The 26,568-nt window shown below is 35.9% G+C and overlaps 1 protein-coding gene and 1 long non-coding RNA gene across 2 annotated transcripts; both read right to left on the bottom strand.

Annotated features, from left to right (window-relative positions):
- Positions 1-17,869: 17,869 nt before the first annotated feature.
- On the bottom strand, positions 17,870-23,042 carry LOC145124355 (uncharacterized). Its single transcript, XM_079059667.1, has 13 exons — positions 22,777-23,042; positions 22,402-22,717; positions 21,739-22,284; positions 21,581-21,659; positions 20,756-20,933; positions 20,563-20,665; positions 20,157-20,476; positions 19,602-19,791; positions 19,275-19,481; positions 19,139-19,187; positions 18,858-19,037; positions 18,006-18,091; positions 17,870-17,923 (listed from the first exon to the last, which is right to left on the bottom strand). Exons 1-13 carry the CDS (start codon positions 23,040-23,042, stop codon positions 17,870-17,872), a joined length of 2,574 nt encoding a protein of 857 aa, XP_078915793.1.
- Positions 23,043-24,711: 1,669 nt separating this feature from the next.
- On the bottom strand, positions 24,712-26,119 carry LOC145107554 (uncharacterized). The gene is made up of 4 exons (XR_013707897.1): positions 25,833-26,119; positions 25,597-25,681; positions 25,271-25,456; positions 24,712-25,042 (listed from the first exon to the last, which is right to left on the bottom strand). It is a non-coding gene; the product is annotated as an uncharacterized LOC145107554 (long non-coding RNA).
- Between the last annotated feature and the right edge of the window lie 449 nt (positions 26,120-26,568).

Below are 26,568 nucleotides of genomic sequence, written 5' to 3' on the forward strand. Positions count from 1 at the left end.
CGAGGAAACCATCTACCATTTCCATTGTCTTGACCACCATCAGTTGACAATCTCTCCCAAACCGGCATATCTTCAAATTCCAAAACTTCAAGCGATGGAAATGCAATCCCAAGGAAAGAATCATCAGGTGCAAGAAACTCAAAATCCAAAGTCTTCATCTCATCCATCCTTTCAACAAACAATTTCTCAAGGGACGGTAGCTGTCCAAGTGTTGGTAAATGTGTACTTGTACAACCACATAATGTTAACTGATAGAATGAAGGATCATCAATCCAACTAGGAAACCCTAAATCACAGCACAAACTGACATGCCCAACGTCCTCACCGTCGTCACCATCTCCTTTCACTCACTTAATCAACATACCAGGTTTGTTTTCTGATTTCACAAATTTTAGTTTTTGACATTTTATTTTCCCAAGTTTGATTTTGATTTCTACGATGTGGTCTTTTTCTCATCCATGCATTATATATGTCCCAAAAAATGAAATCTGTCTATTTCGCCCTTTAATATTCTGGTTCGAAATTAACCCTTTTTTTAACTATGTTTGTGCGTTCAACAGATGATCGTCATCCTTGAAATTGAAATCGGTAGGATGAAGAGCATGTTATCTCCGCCACCCTGAGAAAGAGGAGATAGGTGGATGACCTACTTCCCGTTGCTCCATAAGTCCTCCTGTTACATGACCCCATCTTCACATCTCCTCTTCATGAACCCTAAAAGTTTGAAAGAAGGAATTAAACAAAAAAAAGGCTTTTTTTCATCTGATTACACACAAATTGGCTCAATCCATTTCTTATTTTTTCCAGTTTGCTAACTTTGTTCCTTATAGTAGATTGTTTACTTTGTAATTGTTGGATTTTGTTTTTCAGATATAGCTGGACAAAGAATTACTTGGTGTCAGGTGAGTACCACTAAGTTCAAGAATTACTGGTGCCGGATCGATGGCCAAACAATAAGAAAGAACAAATAATAACCGACTCCCCTATCTGCGAAAATCGCATTTAGCTGATCAGAATAATAAAAAAAAATATCTATCAAAAAAACCCTGTTTTCTGAAAACCCTAAACACCGATTATAAGTCTAACCACCTAAAAGGAAAGAAAACTCAGCAATTACCAAAAAGGAAAACAAATCCCAAAATTCAAAATAAGACTTATAAAATAGAAAAAGGCCATGTTCGACCCCTAAACAATGTCGTTGGTGTCATTAACTGCATCATCCTCCCCTTCTTTGGAAAGACTCGACCTCGAGTCTGGATAGTTGTCACCCACACCTTTATAAGGTGATAAGTCAGCCACGTTAAAAGTAGCAGAAACATTATAGTGACCAGGCAGCTCGATTTTGTAAGCGTTGTCATTAACTTTCTTGAGCACGCAAAAAGGACCGTCGCTTTAATTTCCCAAAACGACCAGCTGGAAACCTCTCTTTATGCAAATGAATCCACACCAGATCGCCTTCTTTATATATAACACGCTTGCGATGTTTATTAGTTCGATCAGCATATTGTTTGTTGTGATGAAGAATCTGTTCGCGAACTTGCTGATGTAACTGTTGAATACTCGTGGCCTGCTGTTCAGCCTCCCTGTTAGTTGGTTCAGTCACACAAATAGGTGCCAAATCAAGGGGTGTGATAGGGTTGCAACCGTACCCAACCTCAAAGGGACTCTTATCCGTTGTACGATTAACTGACCTGTTAAATGCAAACTCAACTTGTGGAAGAGTAAGATCCCACTGTTTTGGGCTGTCACCACATAAGCTTTGTAGGAGATTACCCAAACTTCGATTAGTGACATCGGTCTGTCCGTCGGTCTGCGGATGATGAGAGCTACTGAATTGCAACTTAGAACCCATCCGTGTCCATAAAGTACGCCAAAAGTGACTAACAAACTTCACATCACGGTCAGAAGTGAGTGTTTTAGGAATACCATGAAGTTTAACAATCTCAGAAAAACATAACTTAGCAACTTGACTCGCATCAAGCGTCTTGGAGCACGGAACAAAATGGGCCATTTTAGAAAACCAATCAACCACGACCATCACAGAATCCTTGTGACGTTGGGTACGAGGTAATCCCAATACAAAATCAAGAGTAATATCTTCCCAGGGGGCGTTGGGAACTGATAATTGGTTATACAAACCTGCATTGCCCTGAGTCTTAGCGATATGACATATCCGACACCTCTCCACAATATGGTTAACATCCCTCTCCATGCGAGGCCAATAAAACTAATCATGAATGAAAGCCAAGGTCTTATCACGACCAAAATGACCCGCGAGACCACCTGTGTGGCTTTCTAATATAATGTCATCACGTAGGGAACTAAGAGGAATACATAATCGAGCCCCTCTAAATAAATAACTGTAATGCATTGAAAACTGCTAGAATGGTTTCTTGGTACATTTACGCCACACATCCTTAAAAGTAGGATCATCTCTATACAGGTCTCGGAAGGTATCAAAACCTTGAACGCGTACCTGCATAGTAGTAACCAACGAATGTCGTCGACTAAGTGCGTCAGAAACTTTATTCTGTGCTCCTGCTTTGTGTTTGATCACAAAGGAAAAAGCTTGGAGCAATTCGACCCACTTGGCATGTCGTGGATTAAGCTTGTGTTGGCCCTGGATGTATTTCAAATCCTCGTGATCTGAAAACAAAACAAACTCAGAAGGTAATAAATAGTGTCGCCAAGTATCCAAACTTCGTACGATCGCATAAAATTCTTTATCATATGTGGAGTATTTGCGACGAGTATCACTAATCTTCTCGCTAAAGAAGGCTATGGGTCGTGACTTCTGGCTCAAAACACCACCAATACCAACACCCGAGGCATCACATTCAACCTGAAAAACTTCACTGAAATTAAGTAAAGATAAAACAGTAGCATGTGTTACCTTAAGTTTCAGAAGTTCAAAAGCTGTGGTTGCTTCATCCGTCCACGAAAAACGTCCTCCTTTCATACATTTGGTGACAGGAGCTATGATAGTGCTAAAATTATTGATGAAACGACGCTAAAAGGAAGCCAACACATGAAAACTTCGGATCACATGAATCGTAGTGGATCTTAAAATCATCCATCTTGATCCCATTACCAGAAACATTATATCCTAAGAAAGTCACTTCATGAACAAGAAAATGATACTTCTTACCATTAGCATATAATTTATGTTCACGCAGGACAGAAAAAAACTTGACAAAGGTGAGATAAGTGTTGCTCCATAGTTTTGCTAAAGACCAAAATATCATCAAAGTACACAACGAAAAATGACCAATAGAAGGTTTAAAAATATGATTCATGAGTCTCATGAATGTACCCGGCGCATTAGAGAGGCCGAAAGGCATGACCATCCACTCGTACAGTCTGTCTCGTGTCTTGAACGCGGTTTTCCACTCGTCCCCAGTTCTCATCCAGAATCTCATGATACCCACTTCTTAAGTCAATTTTCGAGAAAACTACTGCGCCATATAATTGATTAAGTAAGTCATCAAAACGTGGAATAGGAAATCGGTACTTGATAGTGATCTTGTTAACAGCTCGACTATCAATGCACATACGAAATGCGCCGCCATGCTTAGGAACCAATAACGCAGGTACTCTACACGGTCTCATACTTTCTCTGATGAGCCCTTTGTCCAATAATTCTGTCACCCGCCTATGCAATTCCTCATACTCCCGAGGATTCATTTGATATGCAGGCTTGTTAGGGATTGTTGAACCTGGAATAAAGTCGATGTAATGCTGAATATCCCGCACCATAGGTAATCTAGGTGGAATATCATCCGGTATAACATCAGAAAATTCGCTCAATAAGGGTTGAACATGAACAGGTACCGACACTACAAGAAACGAGACCTATAGGGACGACAAATTTCGTCTCTATAGGCTATAGAAAGTCGTCTCTATAGGTGGTTATGACGACAAGTCGTCCCTATAGCCTTTGTCGCTATAGCCCCGTCGCAATAGATAGCTTGGGTCGTCGCTATAGATATCGTCGCCATAGATACCTTTTAGAGAAGACATATCGTTTTTGTTGGTTCGTCATCCTATTGTTGGACCTATAGAGACGACACGTCGCCCCCATAGCTAGACCTATAGAGACGACACGTCGCCCCCATAGCTAGACCTATAGACACGACATGTCGTCCCCATAGCTAGACCTATAGCAACGAAATGTCGTCTCTATAGATATTGTATAGAATTTACATTCAACTTCTATTTTTTGTTTACTTTACCAGTTTTCTCAAATACAAAAAATAAATTGACCTTGTTGTCCACAACTATTTTATCTGTAAATCTTCCTGTGCTAAAAATGAATACCTGAGACAATAATTATATAAAAAAAAATGAAACTTTAAAATGTACAAAATAAAACAGAATTTGACAAAAAGAAAAGAATTGATGATGAGACAACTTTTATTTGTGTGATTTTTAGAATGTACAACAGTAACTATATACAGTAACTGTATATAGTCCCTCACTTAGGCTTTCAGTTTATTTGTGTGATTTTTTTCTTAGAAATATTAATAACAGAGAAAAAATAAAATTAGAAAAGCCACATTAGCAAGTGAAGTTTTTATTACCAAAATTTATCTGTTTGCATTGCCAACTGAAAGGAAGTTATTATTCACCTGCAATTGAAAAAAAAAAAAGATAATCAGTTTATACTCATTCAATCACTATATTCCTACAGGGAAGCTTAAATTACAAAATTTAGTTTGATTATTTTTACAGAAGGGCGCTTTAATATAAAAAAACAAGTCAAAGTTACAAATTTATATAAGCATTTACAGAAGAAAAATTACTAATATATGCAATATTATAATATATGCAATATTATAAACAAAAGAAAAAACATCATAAATGGTCCCTGTGGTTTCCCAAAATCTGATGTTTAGTCCCCGTGGTTTAAAAACCTCATAGATGGTCCCTGTGCTTTCAAAACCTTTGACAGTTGGTCCTTATCCCTCACACCGTTAGAATCCCACCGTTAACTCTTACTTCATTAAAATAATACAAGGGCAAATCGGTCTTTTCACCTGTGCCCTCTTCTTTATAAACAAATGCATGTTTGATATTTTGAAAAACCCTTCTCGCACCCACCCTCTTCTACTCTCACTCTACTGTGCATCCAATTGCAAAACGAATTATGCGAGTGTCGAAGATGGCAATTTGTAGATGTGGAATGGAAACAACGAAGTTGACCTCATGGACGGATCGTAACCCAGGAAGGCAATTTGTTAATTGTTCAAGATGTGGCTTCGTAAGGTGGGTTGACCCTCCGATGTGTGCTAGGGCATTGGTGGTGATTCCAGGTTTGATAAGATCAAAGAATCGATTGGAAGAGAGGATTGCGATTGCTAGTGCAGAACTGTGGAACTACCAGCTCATGTTGTTCTGTTCATGGATGTTTTTTTTGGTTTTATTTTAACCAGTAAGGTGGTTGAAGGATCTGGATGGTAATAGGATGGGGGGGGGGGGGGGGTTTGGTTTCTTTTGTACGCATCTAACTAGTTCAGGGGTTTTAGGATTGTGATGGAATGGATATTTTTGGTTTCATTTTGTTGTATGAAGTGTAACAAATTAAGTTAATGGAAATGATAATTATGTATTTTGTTATAAATCAGTGGTTTTGATGTGCATTTTCGTATGATACATTGTTATAACTGCATCTTGCAAATGGTTAGGAATGGTATTTCAAATCTACATTGTTATACATGTATCTTTTTGAGAAAGGTTTGGAGAGGGTAATTCATAAGCAAAATGTTGATAAAATCATTACAAGTCTGTGTTTAAACATGAGACTTAGTTTCAACATACTTACTGATGGAAGGTATTAACCCATACAAACATTACAAAAGACCTAATTACCATAATTTAAACAACCAAACCATAATTTAAGTTTCAAAAGACCTAACTACCCAAACATCCAACTAACTAGTTAACAGAATTTCCAACCCCCTTTCCCTTTTCTTGTGTCTTCCCCTTTGCCTGTGTCTTCCCCTTTCCCTGTGACTTCCCCTTTCCCTGTGTCTTCCCCTTTGATCCAACTTCACCAATGCCTCCCTGCCCTTTACATGTTCTGGAATTGTGCCCCTTGTTATGACACTTTGAACATGTGACTACAAGAAATTTCCTGCTCAATTTAGTGGTTTGGCTGTTGGGCTCATCAACACCTCTCCTTCTCTTCTTTTTTGGCCTCCCAACCTACACATATGCATTTATTATATTTTAAACATAAACATACATGTTGGCATTAAAAGTACATATCTAGCCTTGTTGACATAACAACCTATGTGTGATGTTTTGGTGGAGTTAAAGTGAATGGACAATCACTTTTTGGCCACATTGAATGACCATTTATTGGATAAATTTTGTTCAGATACATGGCTCTCCATGTTGATAACTTATAGCAAGGATGGACCCAATCCTCAACATCAGGGGCATCTTCTCCATTTTCAATTTTGTTCCATATAGCAGAAACAGCATGCCTACATGGGAAACCTGTAATCTCCCAGAACCTACAACTGCAACTTCTTACATTTAGGTTCACCACATACTGATCCTGCCATGTGCTTGCAACTTGGTACTTTCCTGCCCCATTATACTTAGCTACATACTTTGCTGCTTGAGTCTTAATCTCCTCTAAAATTATAGTTGCAGTATAACTTAGTTCCCCTTGACACTTATCTATTTCCTTTTGCACAACACACAATCTCTTCATGAGATACTCTCTAATATACTCTAAGCAGGTGATGATTGGTTTATCCCTACCTTCCTCTATCTAACCATTGAATACCTCACAAAGATTATTCAACAAACAATCAGTGTGTGCCCTACCTGTGAAAAACATATTCAAAAAGAGAAATTACAAATTTTATATTAAAACATAAAACTCAACAACTTCTTAATGACATACCACTGAAGTGAGATTTAGACCATGTCTCTACAGGAATCTTACACAACCAAGAATGAGCTTCATCATTCATTTTCTTCAACTCATCCATTGTATATTTAAAGTGATTTAATGCTGTTGCTCTACCACATTCCCAAACCAAGTCACTCAACTCTTTTCCTTTCCATTGTTTCTTCAAATTCTCCTGAATATGCCTCAAACAAAACCTATGTTCTGCATTGGGGAATACCTTTGCAAATGCTGGTATTATCCCCTTAACAAATGCATATATAGTCAGTTTCATTTATAAAAATAGAAAGTAAGGTACACTATGATGAGAAATAACTAGGTAATACATACCTTTTGTCTATCAGAAATGAAGGTAAAATTTGAATTTGCTCCCAATTCCAAGTCTTCTCCTAACAGTTCCATGAACCAGGTCCAAGAACTAGTTGTTTCAGCCTCTACCACTGCATATGCTACAGGGTATATTCCATTATTTGAGTCTAGACCCACAACAGTTAGTACCTGCCCAGGATATGGGCCTTTCAAGTATGTACCATCAAATCCCAGGAAATCCCTTAACCCAGCTTTGAATCCCAACTTCAATGCACCTAGACATATATATATTCTTCAAAAAGTTCTTGTAGTAGTCGACAAGCATGGTTCAGGATACACATCTATCCTAACAGTTGAACCAGGATTTGTGTTTAGCAGTTCCAAAGCATAATCCCTCAGATACCCATATTGAAGTTGGTAGTCCCCACTAATCACACGTTCAGCCAATTGCTTTGCCCTAACAACCTTTTGAACTAACATACCAAGCTCCAACTTCTTACACAGCTCCTCGTGTAAAGCTTTGATTGGAATTTTAGGGTTACTCTAACAACCTTTCATCCATATCTATTACATATGACTGGTCAACAACATGGTTGGCATGGTGGTCTAACTTAAGCTTTTTACTACACGATCCTACTTCTCTTCTACAATGTTTTTTTCTATTAAGTTCCGGTGACACACTCTCAGGTTCCAGTTCCTCAATAACAACTTTGGAAGGAGACTTAAAATAACTAGCTACCCTAGTCTGACCAATTTCAATGTAGACCTTTACAAGTCTGTGTTTAGGGACATACGAAACCAATTTAAGAACATCTTGGTCATTACCTAAAGGCAATAACCCGTAGTCTAAGGGAAATTCAGGGATACAGAAATGGTAGTAAAGAGTTTGTTCACCTTTGTACCCTAATTCTCGAACCATGTCATCGAGTTCATGGACTGAAAATAAATCAGTGTCAACGTCATCTACGTATGATACAGTACCATCGACGTATTTCCTTCCAGGTGACTTGGTGAAGACACCACTATAGTGTATCTTCAACGTGAAATAGTTATCATATCCCTCTACAAACACAAAAATAGAAAGGGTAAAGAAGATGATTTGTCTTCACGAATACATTCAAGAAAAACAAAAAACTAAAGCTTTTTTTTATGGAAAATCTTACCGTATCTCGATTGCAAGTCCTTCAAGCCCGCATTTTTTTCACGTAAACACCATATTGACATAATCATTGTCCTTTAGTGCTGTGTAAACCTTAAACCCCAATTTCGTTTCTTGGATGAGAGTGATCTGTTGAAGACGAAGTCACTGTACTCTTGGGAGATGAGGAGTGTTTGGGAGTTGACGTGAAGAAGACAGTGGCATAATCATTTCCCTCAATAAAGAAGAGGGCACAGGTGAAAAGACTGATTTGCCGTTGTATTATTTTAATGAAATAAGAGTTAACGGTGGGGTTCTAACGGTGTGAGGGATAAGGACCAACTGTCAAAAGTTTTGAAAGCACAGGGACCATCTATGAGGTTTTTAAACCACGGGGACTAAACATCAGATTTTGGGAAACCACAGGGACCATTTATGATGTTTTTTCTAAACAAAATAAAACTTATAGATGTCAGTGTGTAAGTGCACTTACAAGATGAAATCGGATACATTGTTGAGGGGCAACTCCGTAAATTACTCGAATGCAAAGGCCTTTTGGTATATCCCACACTCTCACAGTTTTATCCAGTGAAGATGATGCAATGTGAAGTCAAAGTCTGAAGTCAATATGATCATAATTAACAACAAAAATCATTATGTTATGATATTTGGTAATAAAACAAGTAGCATTAAAGAAAAGACTAAACAGCAAAATCTCATATTGGGTTTACCTTCTTGACTCAATTCTACATCCTGCTTCTGATGGTGCAGGCCTTTTTGCATTTTCTTCAGTTTTTCCGGATTTACCCTCCAAGGCCAGATGTGGATCCATTGCAATAGGTGCAACCAATTCTTCCGTTGTCTGCATCAAAGGTTCTTGTAAAACTGCATACTCAACAAACAAATATATACATATTAACAACATTTTACCCCAAAAAAAGATTTATAAAATTAAAATCAAACATGAACGCAAAGAATTCATGACATTTATATTTGTATACCTTGTGAAATTCTAATGTATCTCCTCCTTCTTTTCGAACCTCAACCATTTGCAATGAAGGTGCCACTTCAAAAATCTGAAAATAGCAATATTTTAAATTTTTAATACATCATATTTATATTAACATATATAACTTCCTTATTTTTATAACCAAAAAAATAGGAAAAAGTTCCAGTTAAATAAAATAAAAAACAAAAGTATACCTCTGTTGCAACAGATAAATGACCCTTGTGTCCGGTCTTTCCGCCTTGAAGCTTCAACTGTAGTGAAAAAAAAATTTGTTTAAAACATTAAAATACAATTTTAATGTTTTATGATTCATGCTAATGGTGCCCATTTTCATCCCTGATTTATTTTTGAGAAAAAAAATAGGTAAAGAGAAATATAATCTACTAACTTTGATTCAAAATAGAGAGTAGAATATAAGAAATTACACATACCTAACATCACTGCCCTTTCGGAATATCCGTATAGATGGATAACCTTATATGTGGTTGCTGATAACCTTGTATGATATATCTTTAAAGCATTGTATTCATCAAAATTAGGGCTTAAGGTTTAGGGTTTCTTACCTTCTACACAGGTCAACTTCTTCAGTGCAGTCAACCCTCCCCATAATGATACGGCCATCTATTTATGGATCATGTCTGGGAACACAAATGTAAGTCAGCAAGTAATAACCATTTAGTGAACATCAAGTAAAAATGGCAATCACCTGGTTCCAGAACTACTCAGGTGGCTAGGTGACTGCAACTTCATTCGATTCTCCAGCCTGGTAATAAAATTGTGATAAGCCACATAGCCTTTGCCATTGCATCTCCAATCCTACACACACCACAATTGTGCAATTCAAAAGCATAATAAACAAGTATGCATACAGGAATTGCACAAAAACCAAATCTCTATCAAATTTGAGTTTGTCGTCGTCATCATCGTTAACTTATATCCCAATTCTAGTTTCAAATATATAATTGCTAACATATACCTCAATTATAGGTTGAAACAGAGAATTACTAACCTGGTAGCCGGTGTAGGGCTTGTATTCAATAGTAATCGTAACTGGATGTAAAAAGGAAGCCGATAGTCAGAATCGGCGGTGTTGAAACTAATCGAAATTGATTAGCCTAATGGTGGTGTTCGACAACTAGCATGAGAATCCATGGAGAGAGGAAGAAGATGCACGGGGAGTGGGAGGTGAGGAAGTCGCTAGAGGAGAAGATAATGGTCGAGATTAGGGAAGGGAGAATCTCCGATCGAGAGTGAGAGAGACAGATAGAGACTAATGATTGAGTGATTGAGTGTGCGTGAACGAAACAAAGGAGGTTGTTCTCCTAATTTAAGTCGTAGAAAGATATGGGGATGACAAGTCGTCCCTACAGCCTTCCCCAAAGCGCGCCTAATCCAGTTTCCTTCCCGCTTTAACATTGTGCGACCGTTGTTGCTCCAAAAGTCAAAATAAAAATTGTCAACTATATTGAGACGACATGTCGTCCCTATAGGGTATCTATAGAGACGACATATGTCGTCCCTGTAGACCTCGTCTCTATAGAGGCTTATTGTTGTAGTGTGGTTGTGCAAACTCGTTTGCCTCCTCAACTACTAAAACGAACACAGCCGGGATGAATTTAGCCACTTCTTCAAACTCAGACTGTTTAAGATAAAGGGCAAAATTATTTTCTTTGGATTTTCTGGTATCAAGTGGAACTAACATGATATTCACGCCATCTTTCTAGAAGCTATATGTATTACGGAATCCATCGTGTTTTGTCTTCCGGTCGAATTGCCATGGCCTGCCCAAAAGGATGTGGCATGCGTCCATCGGAATGACCTCACACCAAACCTCATCAGTATATTTTTTTCCGATAGAAAAGTGTACCCAACACCGCTTACTAACTTTGAAAAAATTCCATTTTTTTAACCAAGTTAGCTGATATGGTTCGGGATGAGCTTCCGTTTTGAAGCCTAACTTGTCAACCATTTCAAGTGAAATCACGTTCTCACAACTACCCCCATCAATAATCATATTACACACTTTACCTTTCAAAGTGCACTTAGTGCGAAAAATGTTGTTGCAGAGCGAGGAATTATCATCAATGGATTGAGAAACTGCAACATTTAAAACTCGTTGAATGACTAATGCTTCTCCCTGATCAACATAGACAACTTCTTCGTGAGTCTCCAAGTCAGCCCCGTCCCCTTCGGTGTCATAACTCGGTTCTACTTCTTCATCGATAAGTGTGACTGCTTTCTGATTCGGACAGTCTCTCGCATAATGACCCGACCCTTGACATTTAAAACAACGCGGTTCTCAAACGTTACCACTGGGGGCATTACTCGTTGTTGTCTTAGGTTTCCCTTTAGTCGTTGTTGAAGGTGTTGATTTCGAAGTAGGGGTAAACCGAGTGATAGTTACCTTCCCTTTACCTTTATTTTGTTGTTTCTCCACTTTTAACGCTAGCCGACAAACATCTGAGTAAGTCATATAATGTTGCAGACTCACTACATCAGAAATCTCAGGTCGGAGACAACCTAGAAACCGTGCAATGACCTGCTCCTCCTCTTCAACCGCATCACAACGCATACGCAACCTTTCACACTCATTAATGAATTCTTCAACTGTTAACGCATGTTGAAAAAATTATGATAATCCAGAAATGCTTCCTGCCTATGGTTATCAGGTAGGAACTTTGCCTTTAACAATTTTTTCATCTTTTCCCATGTGACAACTTTGGATTTCCCAGTTAAAACCCGTTGTTTCTTTACATGATCCCACCACACTAAAGCATATTTTTGAAGCTTAATAGCAACTAGTTTCACCTTCAGATGTTCTGGTATGTCTTTAAAATCAAAGACACGTTCAACAGTACGTAACCAATCAATAAAATCATCAGGATGCACCTTACCGAAGAATTCTGGAATTTCGATCTTCATTCCAATACCTCATAATGGGTCATCACGATAACCACCCCGAAATCCTGGACGATACCTTCTGAAGGGATTTTCATCCTCATAGGGTCCCCACATGTGATCTACTTCAGTACTCTCTTCCTCCTGAAGTAATTCCAGTTCTTGAATCCTCTGTTTAAGGCGCTCAATCTCTATGTCGCGCGGATCGGGATCTTTGCCTCGTTCGGCGTTTCTACGATTACCACCCCCCGGAGGTCTTCACGACGAACAGGTTCGGCCATTAGTACCTAGCAGCTCTGATACCAAATGGTTCCTGATCGATGGCCAAACAATAAGCAAGAACAAATAATAACCGACTCCCATGTCTGGGAGAATCGCCTTTAGCTTATCAGAATAATAATAAAAAATATCTATCAAAAAAACCTCGTCTTTTGAAAACCCTAAACACCGATTATAAGTCTAACCACCTAAAAGGAAAGGAAAGAAAACTCAGCAATTACCAAAAAGGAAAACAAATCCCAAAGTTCAAAATAAAACTTATAAAATAGAAAAAGGCCATGTTCGACCCCTAAACAATGTCGTTGGTGTCATTAACTGCATCAATTACTCATATGTCTAGCATGTTCGACCCCTAAACAATGTCGTTGGTGTCATTAACTGCATCAATTACTCATATGTCTAGCATGTACACTGTGTAATTGTTGACCCAATCATACAAGATTTAAGCTTACTTGTAGATTGCTAAATTTGATTATTTTTGTTAGGTTGAAGCCAGAAAAATGTTCCAAATATTAGAAAATGAATTATGTTAACAAAGTTCAAGGGATGCACATGAGGAATCAAGGATTCTAACTACGTTTGTTGCTATAACAGGTAGTTCTTAATTCCTTTCTCTTATTTTGGATGTTTTTTAAAAGTTTTTATATTGACAAAATATTACTGATTTGGTGAATGTTAATTGGATTATAAAAAAAACTCAGGTACCATTGTTTGATTTTATTTATGATTTGAACCTATTTGTGACGTGAATGTTTATCGACATACAAAGTGGCTAAATAGGAAGCGATTATTTTGTCATGATGTTATGCTTTGCAATGTAGGGCACCTGATCCGGAGGGTAAACTTCCTAAAAAAACATTGGATATTTGGATGCAATTGGACAAGGACAATTACTTTTTTTTTTATGTTTATCTAACATACCCAAAGGTAACCATTACATTACCTACATTAACATATGTTGATTTCTATATAAAAGCATATATCTTCAGTGAACTCACCTCCTATTCTCGCTTATATATTCTTTTTGGTAGCCTAATCTCGCTTACTTTTAAATATACTTGTACATCAATCTTATTTGTGTTTGTTGTTCACGTAGATTGGATTTGATCTTCTTTTCTTTGGGAAAATTTATAACAATATAGAGCTAACAAAAATTTGGATTTAATTTTCTTTGATAATCTTAATACTTGCCTTTAATTCGGAACTCATAAGGCTTTAAAAGTAATGATGGACCAAAGAAATTACCTCTGATTTGAGTCCATGCATCAAGTGGTGCAATTTTATTTCTCCCTTTTAGTTTGATTTATTTTACCTTTAAAAATATACCTAACTATAGCAATTCTTTCAGTTTTGAATCTTATTAGATTATTTGTGTTCTTCTTATAGCATGGTGAATCATCCTAGATTAACTAAAAAAAATGTCTTGACAAAAGCTATAGCCAAATAGGGTTTGTGAATAAAAAGAAAGAGAACTATATATCTATATTGTCGTAGGATAACCTTTTGTTCATTTGAATTATTGTTGTCTTATATATTTTTTAAAATCATAAAATAATTATAGATTTAAGATATCATGGCATCAAACCATCTTGTCGTAGTTGAATATAGTTGTAGGGAAGAAGCAAGTGTAAAATAGGAGACAGAGCTTCAATAATTTTAAAGGCATAAAACCATCTTGGCATATTATGTGGTTGGAATGAGGTGAAACAAAGTATTCCTGAAGCCAAACACTCGGCTACAATTCACGAGATCACCCAATTGCATCAAATAGAACTCCTAAGCATCATACCACTACTCTTTAGGATAAAACGTCTCAATATTTGTATGACTATTTCTTTATAATTTATAAACTCTAATGTACCGTCCGAAAAATTAAGACCAAAACTTTCATTTGAATTATAAATAAACCATCAACCCAAACGTGTTTATAAAACCATACAAGAAAATTAGAGTATGCCAATCAACCAATCCAATACATCAAAGTTATATAAAGCGGAAATCATGGTGTGTGTGTGTGATGCGATCACCCCAATTTCTTCCCTTTTGATCCGAAAGTACCTAAAAGATAAACTAAAAAACCGTAACCACGAAGCTTAGTGAGTTCCCCAAAACACCACATACCATACATATCAAATATACAATGGGCCAAGCCCGGCATCGGGCCCCGCCCGACATCGGGCCCCGCCCGACATCGGGCCCCGCCCGACATCGGGCCCCGCCCGACATCGGGCCTTGCTCGGAACTGATCTATCAGTAGCATGATGGACCCCGCCTCATCACATTCATTAGGCCCCGCTTCACATCGGGCCCCGCCTGAAATTCATACAAACACATAAAACACATGCAAGAATCACTAAGATTAATAACATACGATACACTCATCAGGCCACGCCTGGCATCGGGCCTCGCCTGGTGTACATACCATATAACATACATGTAATAGTCACACAAACAACTAGCATCCTAATCATAATAAACCATGGGCTGGCATTGGTGCCTTCGACCCGCCAAGCACAGTGAGGAAACTCACCTCAAGCTGCTGAATATCTTAGATAAAAGCTCGGACTGCTGATCCGGAAAATCCCTGTGCTAACACCATCAAATAATACCTAATTAATATTTGGTCCACAACCCATAACTGGAATCCTAGTCCAATAGTCCAGAACTCAGGGTAAAAGACCGCTTTACCCTTTACTCACTTGGCCCAATAACCAAGGCCCAACCCAATAGCTCCAAAAGCCCAATATGGCCTAAAATCTTAAATGCAACCCAAATCCAATTATGGTCACAATCCAAGAAGGCTCAATGCCAAATAATATCCCAAAGTCCATATGCCTTCATCGTCTCACTGGTTAGCGTATGCTCGGCATACCTGACTCCTATGCCTTGCGTATCCAACTGATCCAAAAACAAGGCTCACACCCAGTACGCCATCCGTACTTAGGAGTACGCCCATCGTACTGGTCTGAATCCATGTTCTTGCCCAAAATCCTTAACAACTTAAGAACTTAACATCCAGTCCTCAAATCAACATCATATTAAGGCCTTAAACCATAAACTTGAAGAGCTTATGCCTTTGCATGGCTAAAAACACCGCAAAGTCCAAATCTACCATTTAAACTCCATTAAGAAGAACATCAACCTTACATGGTTGAGCTAAACCCATCAACCTAACATTTTTATGTATAAGGGACCTCATATAATCCAAGATCTATCATCCCAAGCTTCTGGAGTAGCCCATACTACCAAGCATGGCTTAAAGGACCCAAAAATGCACAAATAAAGCCCTAAATTATATCTATATTAACGAAGCATCAAGTTAAGAGTTTTATACCTCAAATAGCTTGCAAAATTGATGAAGATTCTGGAGTAGCCCATACTCCCAAGCATGGCTTAAAGGACCCAAAAATGCACAAATAAAGCCCTAAATTATATCTATAATAAGGAAGCATCAAGTTAAGAGTTTTATACCTCAAATAGCTTGCAAAATTGATGAAGATTCTGGATCTTCAAGCTCCAAGTCCACCAAAGCTTCATCTCCTTCAAAGGATCCAAAAACACCACAATATCACAACAATGGCTCACAAACACTCAAATGATGGCTAGGGTTTCATTCTTATGGTTTGGAGAAGTGGAGGTTGATCATAAGAAACTCCCAAAGCAACATAAGTTGATTAAATAGGGCACAAACCCTAAAATTTAGGATTTTTTTCCTGATAAGAGTAGGCTCAATGTACTCCCACGTACACCTAGCGTACGTGGGTGCTTCCACGTCCAACCATCAAGCCAGTATGCCCAACGTACTCGTCCAGGGACGAAAATGAAAAGAATTTACAACTAAGGGTTAAAAGTAACATCCCTAAAAATTGCAAATGTTACATCTAATAAATTATTTGGGTTCTAAGTTTTTTTTTTATTTTCCTTTGATTTAGAAGATGTATGTTTGTGAGCCGACTGATTAGGATAAGATAAACAAACATCTTGATCCATAACACAATCAATATTTTCTCATCTGCCTTCTTTGTGATAGTATACACAACGATATTCTTTTATAGAATTTTTGAAAGGAATATGCAGTGCTTTGTTGCTCCATTGTTTATGCAATAGTTTTACGGAAACACGCAATGTGTTCATGTTTCGGTTTGGAGTTGGTGGTAAAATAGAATTTTGTTATGTTTTCCTTGTAATGTTTACTAACATATGTAAAGGTTTGTGGCACTTATCCAATTTCATATAATTTACTTAAACACTATATATATATTTTGTATAGTTCACATTCAAACGGCGTTTCTCATCATTGTAACTCTTTTTTTTTCAATTTTAAATTGTATATTAATATATTTAATTTTATAATTTTTCTGCATGAATTGATTTGTGTATACTAATGTGTATTGTTTTATTTATACCTAAAGGTAGTCATAATATTTTGATGAAGAAAATATTGTTAAAAACTTCATTTAAATATTCTTATAAGTACTTAAAAAACGTTTTCATGAACCAAATCTAATAAATGGGAGCTAAACATTCTATAAATGATCTTGAATAATTTCTAAATCAATCCAAAAGCAAACCCAACATATATAACAAATGTAAAAATGATTAATATATTAAAACACACATACAACAAATGCCAAAAACGATAAATATATTAAAATACACGTCAATCAAAAAGCAAACAGACCCCTAAATTTTTTTGTTCGCCACATGTTTTTTCTTGAAGCACAAAAAAGATTATTGTTAAAACAGTTGTAGAAAGATTCTAGCCAACCTACCTAATTAATATGAGTAGCAATGCCATTAAAAAGATACACCACGTGTTTTTTTGGAAAGTAAAACGTCTCCGAGAGAAAGTTATTCACCGATGACATTTTTCCTGGTATCATACCAAATGAAAATGTTGTTTTATTTTGTTTGTTTTTGGTATAACGAACCCAACGAAAGAAAATATATACCGAATGTTAAAAATGTAAACAACAGATCTAATCACAACATCAACAGATCTTTTATTAACCGAAAATAAGATCCAATTGGTTTTCATGAACTTACAACTGAAAACTCACTACATAAACACTCACACTCAAACGTGTATAAAAGAAACTAACAGATTTAAGATTTTACAGAACAAAATCAACAAGAACATAACAAACCCTAAACAGACTAAAACGCTAATCTGAAGAAGAAGACGAGAGAACAGAGAGACTCGAATATAAGTATGTGATAAAAATGATATGAATGACCTCAAACACAGCTGAAACCAAATATATATACTTCAGGTAATATCCATGGATCAAAACGGATTATATCCGACCCAAACCTATATTCCAGGATTCGCGTGTTTCCTATGTTTACAGAATATAAGCCGCAATCCCTGCAATAACAAAACAATACACAATGCACCCAATAGCACAAATCTTACATCTTTCTCATAATAAACCTTTCTCCAATTTTACAGTTTTATCCCAGTTTAAGAATATATTCTTAATGTTAATCTTGTCATAAATAATCATACTTTCAACACCCCCTCTCAAGATGTACACTGAGAGAGGAAAACAATTTTACTCAACTTTAAATGGATCATACAACTCCAATCCAGAACACAAAAAATCATGTTGCTTTGAAGACAAAGCTTTAGTAAAAATATCAGCTCTTTGATGTTCTGAATCAATCTTTATAATTTTCAAAATTCCTTTTGAAACCCTATCTCTCACAAAAATGAACATCTACTTCAAAATGTTTAGTTTTTTCATGAAATACGGGATTAAGAGCTAGCTTAATCGCAGAATCATTATCACAAAATACATTTATAGGAAATAAATTTTAACTCCCAAATCAAAGTAAAGTTTAAGAATCCACATAACTTCACAAGTAACAGAAGCCAATATCCTGTATTCAGACTCAGTAGAAGATCTGGATATGGTGTCTTGTATTTTACTTTTCCAAGAGATTAAAGAATTCCCAAAATAAACACTAACCAGTAACAGATATTCTAGAAGTAACACATTTTGCTCAATCATCATCCACATAAGCACATAAAGAAAGATTTTGATTTTTAGAAAAACTAATGCCTCTACGATATCTCAAAACACGCATTGCAATATCCAAATGAGACTTTCTTGGAGAATGCATAAACTAACTAAGAGTTTGAACTGTAAAATATATGTCAGGTCTAGTTATAGTCAAGTAAATTAACTTGCCTATAAGTTTTTGATATTCAGTTATATTACTCAACAAAACATCCTTATCATCAATTCATTTTCAGAAATATTGAAAATTTAATTCTAAAGGAGCTCTGACTGGCTTACAGGCTAACTTCCCAAACTCATGAATTAATTCCAAACAATACTTGCGTTGAGTTAAACAAATTCCATCAAATTTATCAATAACTTCAATGCCTAAAAAGAACTTTAATTTCCCTAAATCCTTAATAAAATATTTGGATTTTAGAAAATCTTTTACTTTAGTAATCTCAAGTTCACAATTACCTATTATAACAATATCATCAATGTACACAAGCAAAAAAAAACAATAGTACCACCTTTATTTCTAACAAATAAAGAATAATAATTTATGCTTTGGAAAAAACCAAAATCAAATAAGGAAGAACAAAGCTTTTCATTCCACTTTCTAGGAGCCTGTTTTAAACCATATAATGATTTTAACAATTTACAAAAACGAGTATCACTAGGAGTATGATACCCTTGAGGAAGAGTCATATAGACATCTTCATCAAGATTCCCATAAAGGAAGGCATTACTAACATCAAGTTGATATAGTTTCCAAGAATTATTAACAGCTAAAGAAACAACAACTCTAACAGTTACCAGTTTAGCTACAGGAGAAAAAGTATCCTCGTAGTCAATACCTTCTTTCTGGCTATAACCTTTAGCCACAAGTCTGGCTTTATACCTCTCTACCTCACCATTAGCCTTATAATTAATTTTGTATACCCATTTACATCCAATGGGTTTTCGATTAGAAGGCAAATTTGTAATTTCCCAGATTTTATTTCGTTACAAAGCCTCCATTTCCTCATTCATTGCAGTTACCCGATTTGAGTCAGTAAAAGCTTCAAAAAAATTCCTTGGCACAACAGATTTATTTAAGTTTGAAACAAAACAGAAATTATCAGGATTTAATTTTGCATAGTTTAAAGTCTTTTCAATACCATACTTGTACGTGCCTTCAATAATATAATCATCAAGCCTATGAGGCATCCTAGACTCTCTACTATACCTCCTAACATAAATTTTAAGAACTATTTCCCTAAAAAGAACTAGAAACACCTGGACCAACCTCCTGAGACTAAGACATTTGTACCAAACCATCATGGCTGCTAACACTAGCTGGATCAAAAGAAATGGTTGCACTAGTGTCATCAGTTTTTGGTGGCTTATCACAGGGTACCAGTTTCAAGAACTTCATCCATATAGGATGATTGAAGAGTTTCATTATAATTAATTTTGTATACCCATTTACATCCAATGGGTTTTCGATTAGAAGGCAAATTTGTAATTTCCCAGGTTTTATTTCGGTACAAAGCCTCTATTTCCTCATTCATTGCAGTTACCTAATTTGAGTCGGTAGAAGCTTCAAAAAAATACCATGGCTCAACAGATTTATTTAAGTTTGAAACAAAACAGAAATTCTCATGATTTAATTTTGCATAGTTTAAAGTCTTTTCAATACCATACTTGTACTTGCCTTCAGTAATATAATCATCAAACCTAAGAGGCATCCTAGACTCTCTACTATACCTCCTAACATAAATACTACCAGATGGTTCAACATTTTTTGAACTATTTCCCTCAAAAGAACTAGAAACACTTGGACCAACCTCCTGAGACTGAAACATTTGTACCAAACCATCATGGCTGCTAACACTGGCTGGCTCAAAAGAAATGCTTGCACTAGTGTCATCAGTCTGGTGGCTTATCACATGGTACCAATTTCAGGAACATCATCCATATAGGAAGATTGAAGAGTTTCATCATAGGGACTTAGGTGTACAGGATCAACAAAAACAAAATCATTAAAAAATGAAAACAAATTTTCATCAATTAAATCCTTCTTCATTTTAAAAGGAAAAACATCCTCATAGAACATTACATCCCTGGAAAAGAAAACACAAGAATTATCAAGATTGTACAACTTATATCCTTTCTTTTCATTAGAATAACCAATGATAACACATTTTTCAGACCTTTCAACAAACTTATCTGATATATTTTGCTTAACAGAAAAACATAAACACCGAAACACTCTTAAATTCTCAAATTTAGGCAAACATTTGTAAATCATTTCAAAAGGAGACTTCCTTAAATTCTCAAATTTAGGCAAACATTTGTAAATCATTTCAAAAGGAGACTTCCCTTTTAAAACTGAAGTAGGAAGTCTATTTATAAAAAAACAGTTAAAACAGATTCACCCTAGAACTTAAGAGGTAAACCGGACTGAAATAAAAGAGACCAAGCTACATTCAAAAGATGTATATGTTTTCTCCACAACACCATTCTGTTGTGGGGTATAAGTACAAGTAGTTTGATGAGAAATACCATTTTCATCAAACAAAACTCTTTAAATTGAGAATTAACAAACTCAATACGATTATCTGATCTAACAATCTTAACACTCGAATTAAAATGATTCTTCAAGAAATTATAAAACACAGAAAACCAATAAAAAAACTTCAGTTTTCGATTTTAACAAATATACCCATACACCTCTGTTGAAATCATCCACAATAGTTAAGAAATATTTGAAACCATCAGTAGTAGCAACCCTATAGGGACCCAGACATCCATATGCACTAAATCACCTAAAGAAACACTCTTATCTTCACTCAAATGAAAAGAGTTCCTAGACTGCTTAGCTTTGTGACAAACATCACAAGGAGGAAGAGACTCGGACCCAAAGGACAAAACATTCTTCAGAGAATTTAAAGATTGGATAGCATGTTGACCCAATCTATTATGCCAAGTAATTTTTGAAACATAACAATTAATCCTACTTAAAGAGGCCATATTACCTGAAGAGTAACAGTCTTTAAGATAATACAACCCTCCTGATTCACTACCAGTCTCCACAGTCACCTTGGACTGTGAATCCTGAATAGAACATTTAAACTCATCAAAAACAAGTTGACATTTATTATCCTTAAAGTTTATGAACTGAAAGTAAATTAACATTGAACTCAGGAACAACTAAAACATCAAACAAAACAACAGACTCAGACAATCTCATATTCCCAATTTTGTTGATTCTAGCAAAGGATCCATTAGGATGATCTACTTTAAGATCAAGTTTTGAAACATCAACAATGTTATATAACTTAAAATCATTTTTGGTCATATGATGATTTGCACTAGAATCAACAATCCACTTCCTATTAGTAGACATAGAAGTGTTACAACAAATACCTGCCATATTTGCAGATACTTCACTTGTTGAAATTTTCTCATTAATGGGACTGAGAAACTTCGTATATTGCTCACTTGTGAGAAAAAACTTTTCAGAAGAGTTGTTAGTTTTAACATCAGAATCAGAAGAACCATTAACATCAGAAGAGACAGAGTTATTAGAAGGAAATGTCTTATTAATATTATGAGGTTCATTCTTGAATTTTAAATCTTTTGGAAAACCAATAAGTTTATAACATCTTTCAATAGTATGTCCCTTAAGACTACAGTTTTTGCATTGAAGATTAGAATTTCCACGAGACTTATTACGTTTCTGATCATTGAATTTACCAACAAAAGCAGTAACCAAAGATTAAGTGGAGGACTAAGAAATGGAACCTCCTTTTTGGTGTGATTCCTCACAAGATACAATTGAAAAAACAGATTTTACATTAGGAAGAGGTTCCATTAACAAGATGTGGCTTTTAACCTGACTGAATGTATCATCTAAACCAGACAAGAACTGCATTAGCTTCATTAACTTTGAGTGATTAACAAAGTCAGCTGAGGCTTCACATGTACATTCAGTCAAGTTAACTAATCCATCAAATTCTTTCCACAAGGCATCAACCCTACTGTAATACTCAGAGACAGATAAACCACTATGAGTAAGAGAGTTTATTTTTTGATGTATATTGAAGACAACAGAACCATCAACTTTAGAATATGTTTCACTTAGCTCAGACCAAATATCAAAAGCATTGTCACTACAGGTATGATTAGCATATAAAGACTCAGAAAAAAAACCAAGAATTCAAAAACATACCACAACATTAACACGTCCCCATCACGAATTTTAGTTCCATCCTGACTAGGTTTAGGAAAAGTTTTATCAACAAAACCTAATTTATTCCTACCTTTCAAAGCCCTAGTCATAGAACTCTTCCAAATCCTAAAATTCTCAGTACCAGTCAATTTAAAACTAATAACTGCTACTACACCATTATCAGAAGGATGTAAGAACAACAGATCATCAAAATCATAATGATCTGGACTCTTAGAGCCAGATGCAGAAGGAGTTTCCCCAACCATGACTCATTGACGATACTAAACCAGATTCTGACCACCTTTCTTGGGGTAGACAAGCTAGTATAACCACAAGACCACAACCTTGTTATCAACAAATTGTAAGAGTCACAATCAACACACAAAAAAACAATAATACAGAAGCACCCAAGAAATTAACCTGAACAAACAAGAAAAGGAAAAAGCGTGCGAAAACTTACAGAAATCCACACAATCGCTCATCAAGCAGCAAAGTAGTTTACCATTAGATCTATATAAAATAGAGTCTAACACTGAAGTAGACGTGCATTCAAATGCCAAAAACCACCAAACACCTCAGATTACACCGTTTGCGACCTTAACGTTGACCGTCGCTTAATGCTGGCTGTTAGACAGCAAGAAATTAGACCTAACGTTTACATTCAAGTGATCGTTTACTATTAAGATCGACGATGTCTGAGAGAGTTTAAACAGCCCAATACAAGCAACCAGATCAACAGATGATCAGAACAAAAGAACAAAAAAAACTTCCAACGAAGCTTCAAGAACCAAAAACAGATTGAGAAACCCTAACTCAAAACAGATCGAGAAACCCTAACTCAGAAAACTCGAAATCAAAAGAAAACGACGCAGGAGTAAACCCGCTCGGATACCACGTTAAAAAAGTAAACAACAGATCTAATAACAACATTAACAAATCTTTTATTAACTGAAAATAAGATCCACTTGGCTTTCAAGAACTTACAACTTGAAAACTCACTACATCACTCACACTCAAACGTGTATAACAGAAACTAACAGATTTAAGATTTTACAAAACAAAATTAACAAGAATAAAACAAACCCTAAACAGACCAAAACCCTAATCTGAAGAAGAAGACGAGAGAACAGAGAGACTCGAATATAAGTGTGTGATAAAATGATCTGATCACAGCTGAAACCAAATATATACTTCGGGTAATATCCATGGATCAAAACCGGATTCTATCCGACCCAAACCCATAATCAAGGATCAACGTGTTTCCTAAGTTTATAGAAAATGAGCAGCAGTCCCTGCAATAACAAAACAATACACAATACACCCAATACCACAAATCTTACATCATTATCACGATAAACCTTTCTCCAATTTTACAGTTTTAGCCCAGATTAAGAATATATGCTCAATGTTAATCTTGTCATAAATAATCATACTTTCAACACCGAACAAACACAAAAACAATCAATAGACTTAGAATGCATGTCCAATAAAGCACAAAACTTCAAAAATTTCCACCTTCGATTGACCTATCCAGTAAGTGTTTTTTTGGAATATGTTTTCTAATAACAAACTAAAATTTTGCCGCCGCTTTGTGCGGGCCCACTGCCAGTACTCAATAAGTTAGGATTGAACTTTATTTGATGAAATAAAGTGTAATTATCTGATCCATTGATTATTTCGAATTTGAAAGATGTTAGGGATTTGATTGTTTGTTGGAATAATGTTTTCAACTTATTGGATCCACATTAAATCCGTAAAAGTCCCTCCCATAGTCTTAGAAAATACATAGACCATGTCCTAACCTACAACACCACATACATAATAATAAATTTACAACTTACATAGATACAAATCCCACGTCCCATATTTACAAAATTTATTCAATAATAACTCAACTCAATAGCCAAGAAAAAAAAATTTAAGATCACTATACATCTTACAAACAAAAACTCACATCGTTTACGTATATATTGATTCACGGATTCATATACGCAATTTACATAAATGTATTTACTCCTTGTTGTCAGAAGACCGGTCTTTCTTCTGTCCACCACCAAGAATACGAGATATCTGTAGACCACTGCAGAACGCTTGGTTGAAAAGCATATGTGTTTGGAATTCTGACACAAATGGAAACCATGCCAGAAATGCAACCAACCAGGGTGAATAAAAGTAACCCCATGATTATTTCATAGTATTGTGCTAGGGTTCTAATCGACGACTACAGTCCAGATCTTCGCAAAAATGGCCTCAAAGCTTGTGATATCTAACAATAGATAACAAACAACATATAAATAACACCGATTAACATCGCTAATTTTTTTAATTTTGATGATGTGGCACTGACGTGACAAGTTTATTGAGACAAGTTCATTAAGTAGTATTATGAAAACGTTGGAACAAATTTAAAGTAAATAAACCTGCCACGTCAACAAAAAGTAGAAATTCCAGTGAGGGAAAATTTTGTAAATACATTTAAAATAAAAATACTAACCAGATGTAGTCCCTGGCCAGTAGGGAGGAAGCCGAGGATTCATACGACAATATCCTTGATTGTCATGTGTGGTAGTGCAACGAATGTGATTAGAGTAGAAGCAAATGCAACAACTATAAAACCATTGATTAATCGGAATAGAAGTTGATAATCAGCACTAACAATTTTTCTCCAATATGACATGGCCTGAAATTCGATGTAAAAAGTCAAACAGATTTGATATGCTAGCCAAGCTTATGGTTATGAATTTTTATGCAAAAATGTTTCATAGATTAAAGCCAAAAAGAGACCAGGTTTATCCACGGATTATTTATAAATAGACGTACCTTTAAATTTATGTTGCTTGTCCAATAAAAGGACATGTAACTATAGAACAGAAGCAGAATACCAACGGATGCAGTATCAGAATACCTTTAAATTTTAAAGGGGAATACAAGTCAGTTGTTGAACCCTCTTGCATATTTGTTAAAAAAATTAATTATAATTATATAAATAAATATTTTTCATTCTACTTTTAGTACTTTCGCAAGAGATAGTGATGGTAGGCATGCAGATTACATACCTCTCTTACTATCACATCTTTATGGGGCGGAAGTTGTCTAGGCAGATCTTTAAGCTTCGGGCATGATGAAGTAACAAGATGTTTAAGACATGGTAGCTGTTGTAAGACCTCCGATAGTGATTCTACATCCATAAAACCTTCAAGTTCTAGAGAAACTAAAGATGGTGGAAGAAGAAAAGATGATGGAGCAACGGCATTCCTCATATATTGTGCAACTGCAAATGAAACCACTCCTGAATTTTGGCCAGATAAGTTTAGTTTAACCAATGAGGTTGGAAAATTCTGATGGCCCCACTTAAGACATGGTAGCTGTTGTAAGACCTCCGATAGTGATTCTACATCCATAAAACCTTCAAGTTCTAGAGAAACTAAATATGGTGGAAGAAGAAAAGATGATGGAGCAACGGCATTCCTCATATATTGTGCAACTGCAAATGAAACCACTCCTGAATTTTGGCCGGATAAGTTTAGTTTAACCAATGAGGTTGGAAAATTCTGATGGCCCCACTCTGACATGGGTTTATTTAGGCGACCTATAGATAGGGTACTTAAATTAGGAGGCCACAACCCACAAGGAAATGAGTAATCCAAACTTGGACAATCTTTCATAAACAGTTCTTCCAAAGATGTGAGACTTTGCAAATGCTCATGAGGAAACGACTCTAGATTCTCACAACAACCAATCTGAAGATATCTTAGACAAAAAAATTGAAGAAAACCAAAACCTTTCTCTGTA

The sequence above is a fragment of the Lactuca virosa genome, chromosome 1 (assembly GCF_052849685.1).
Source record: "Lactuca virosa cultivar CGN04683 chromosome 1, Lactuca_virosa_CGN04683_v6, whole genome shotgun sequence".
In the NCBI taxonomy this organism is placed as follows: domain Eukaryota; kingdom Viridiplantae; phylum Streptophyta; class Magnoliopsida; order Asterales; family Asteraceae; genus Lactuca; species Lactuca virosa.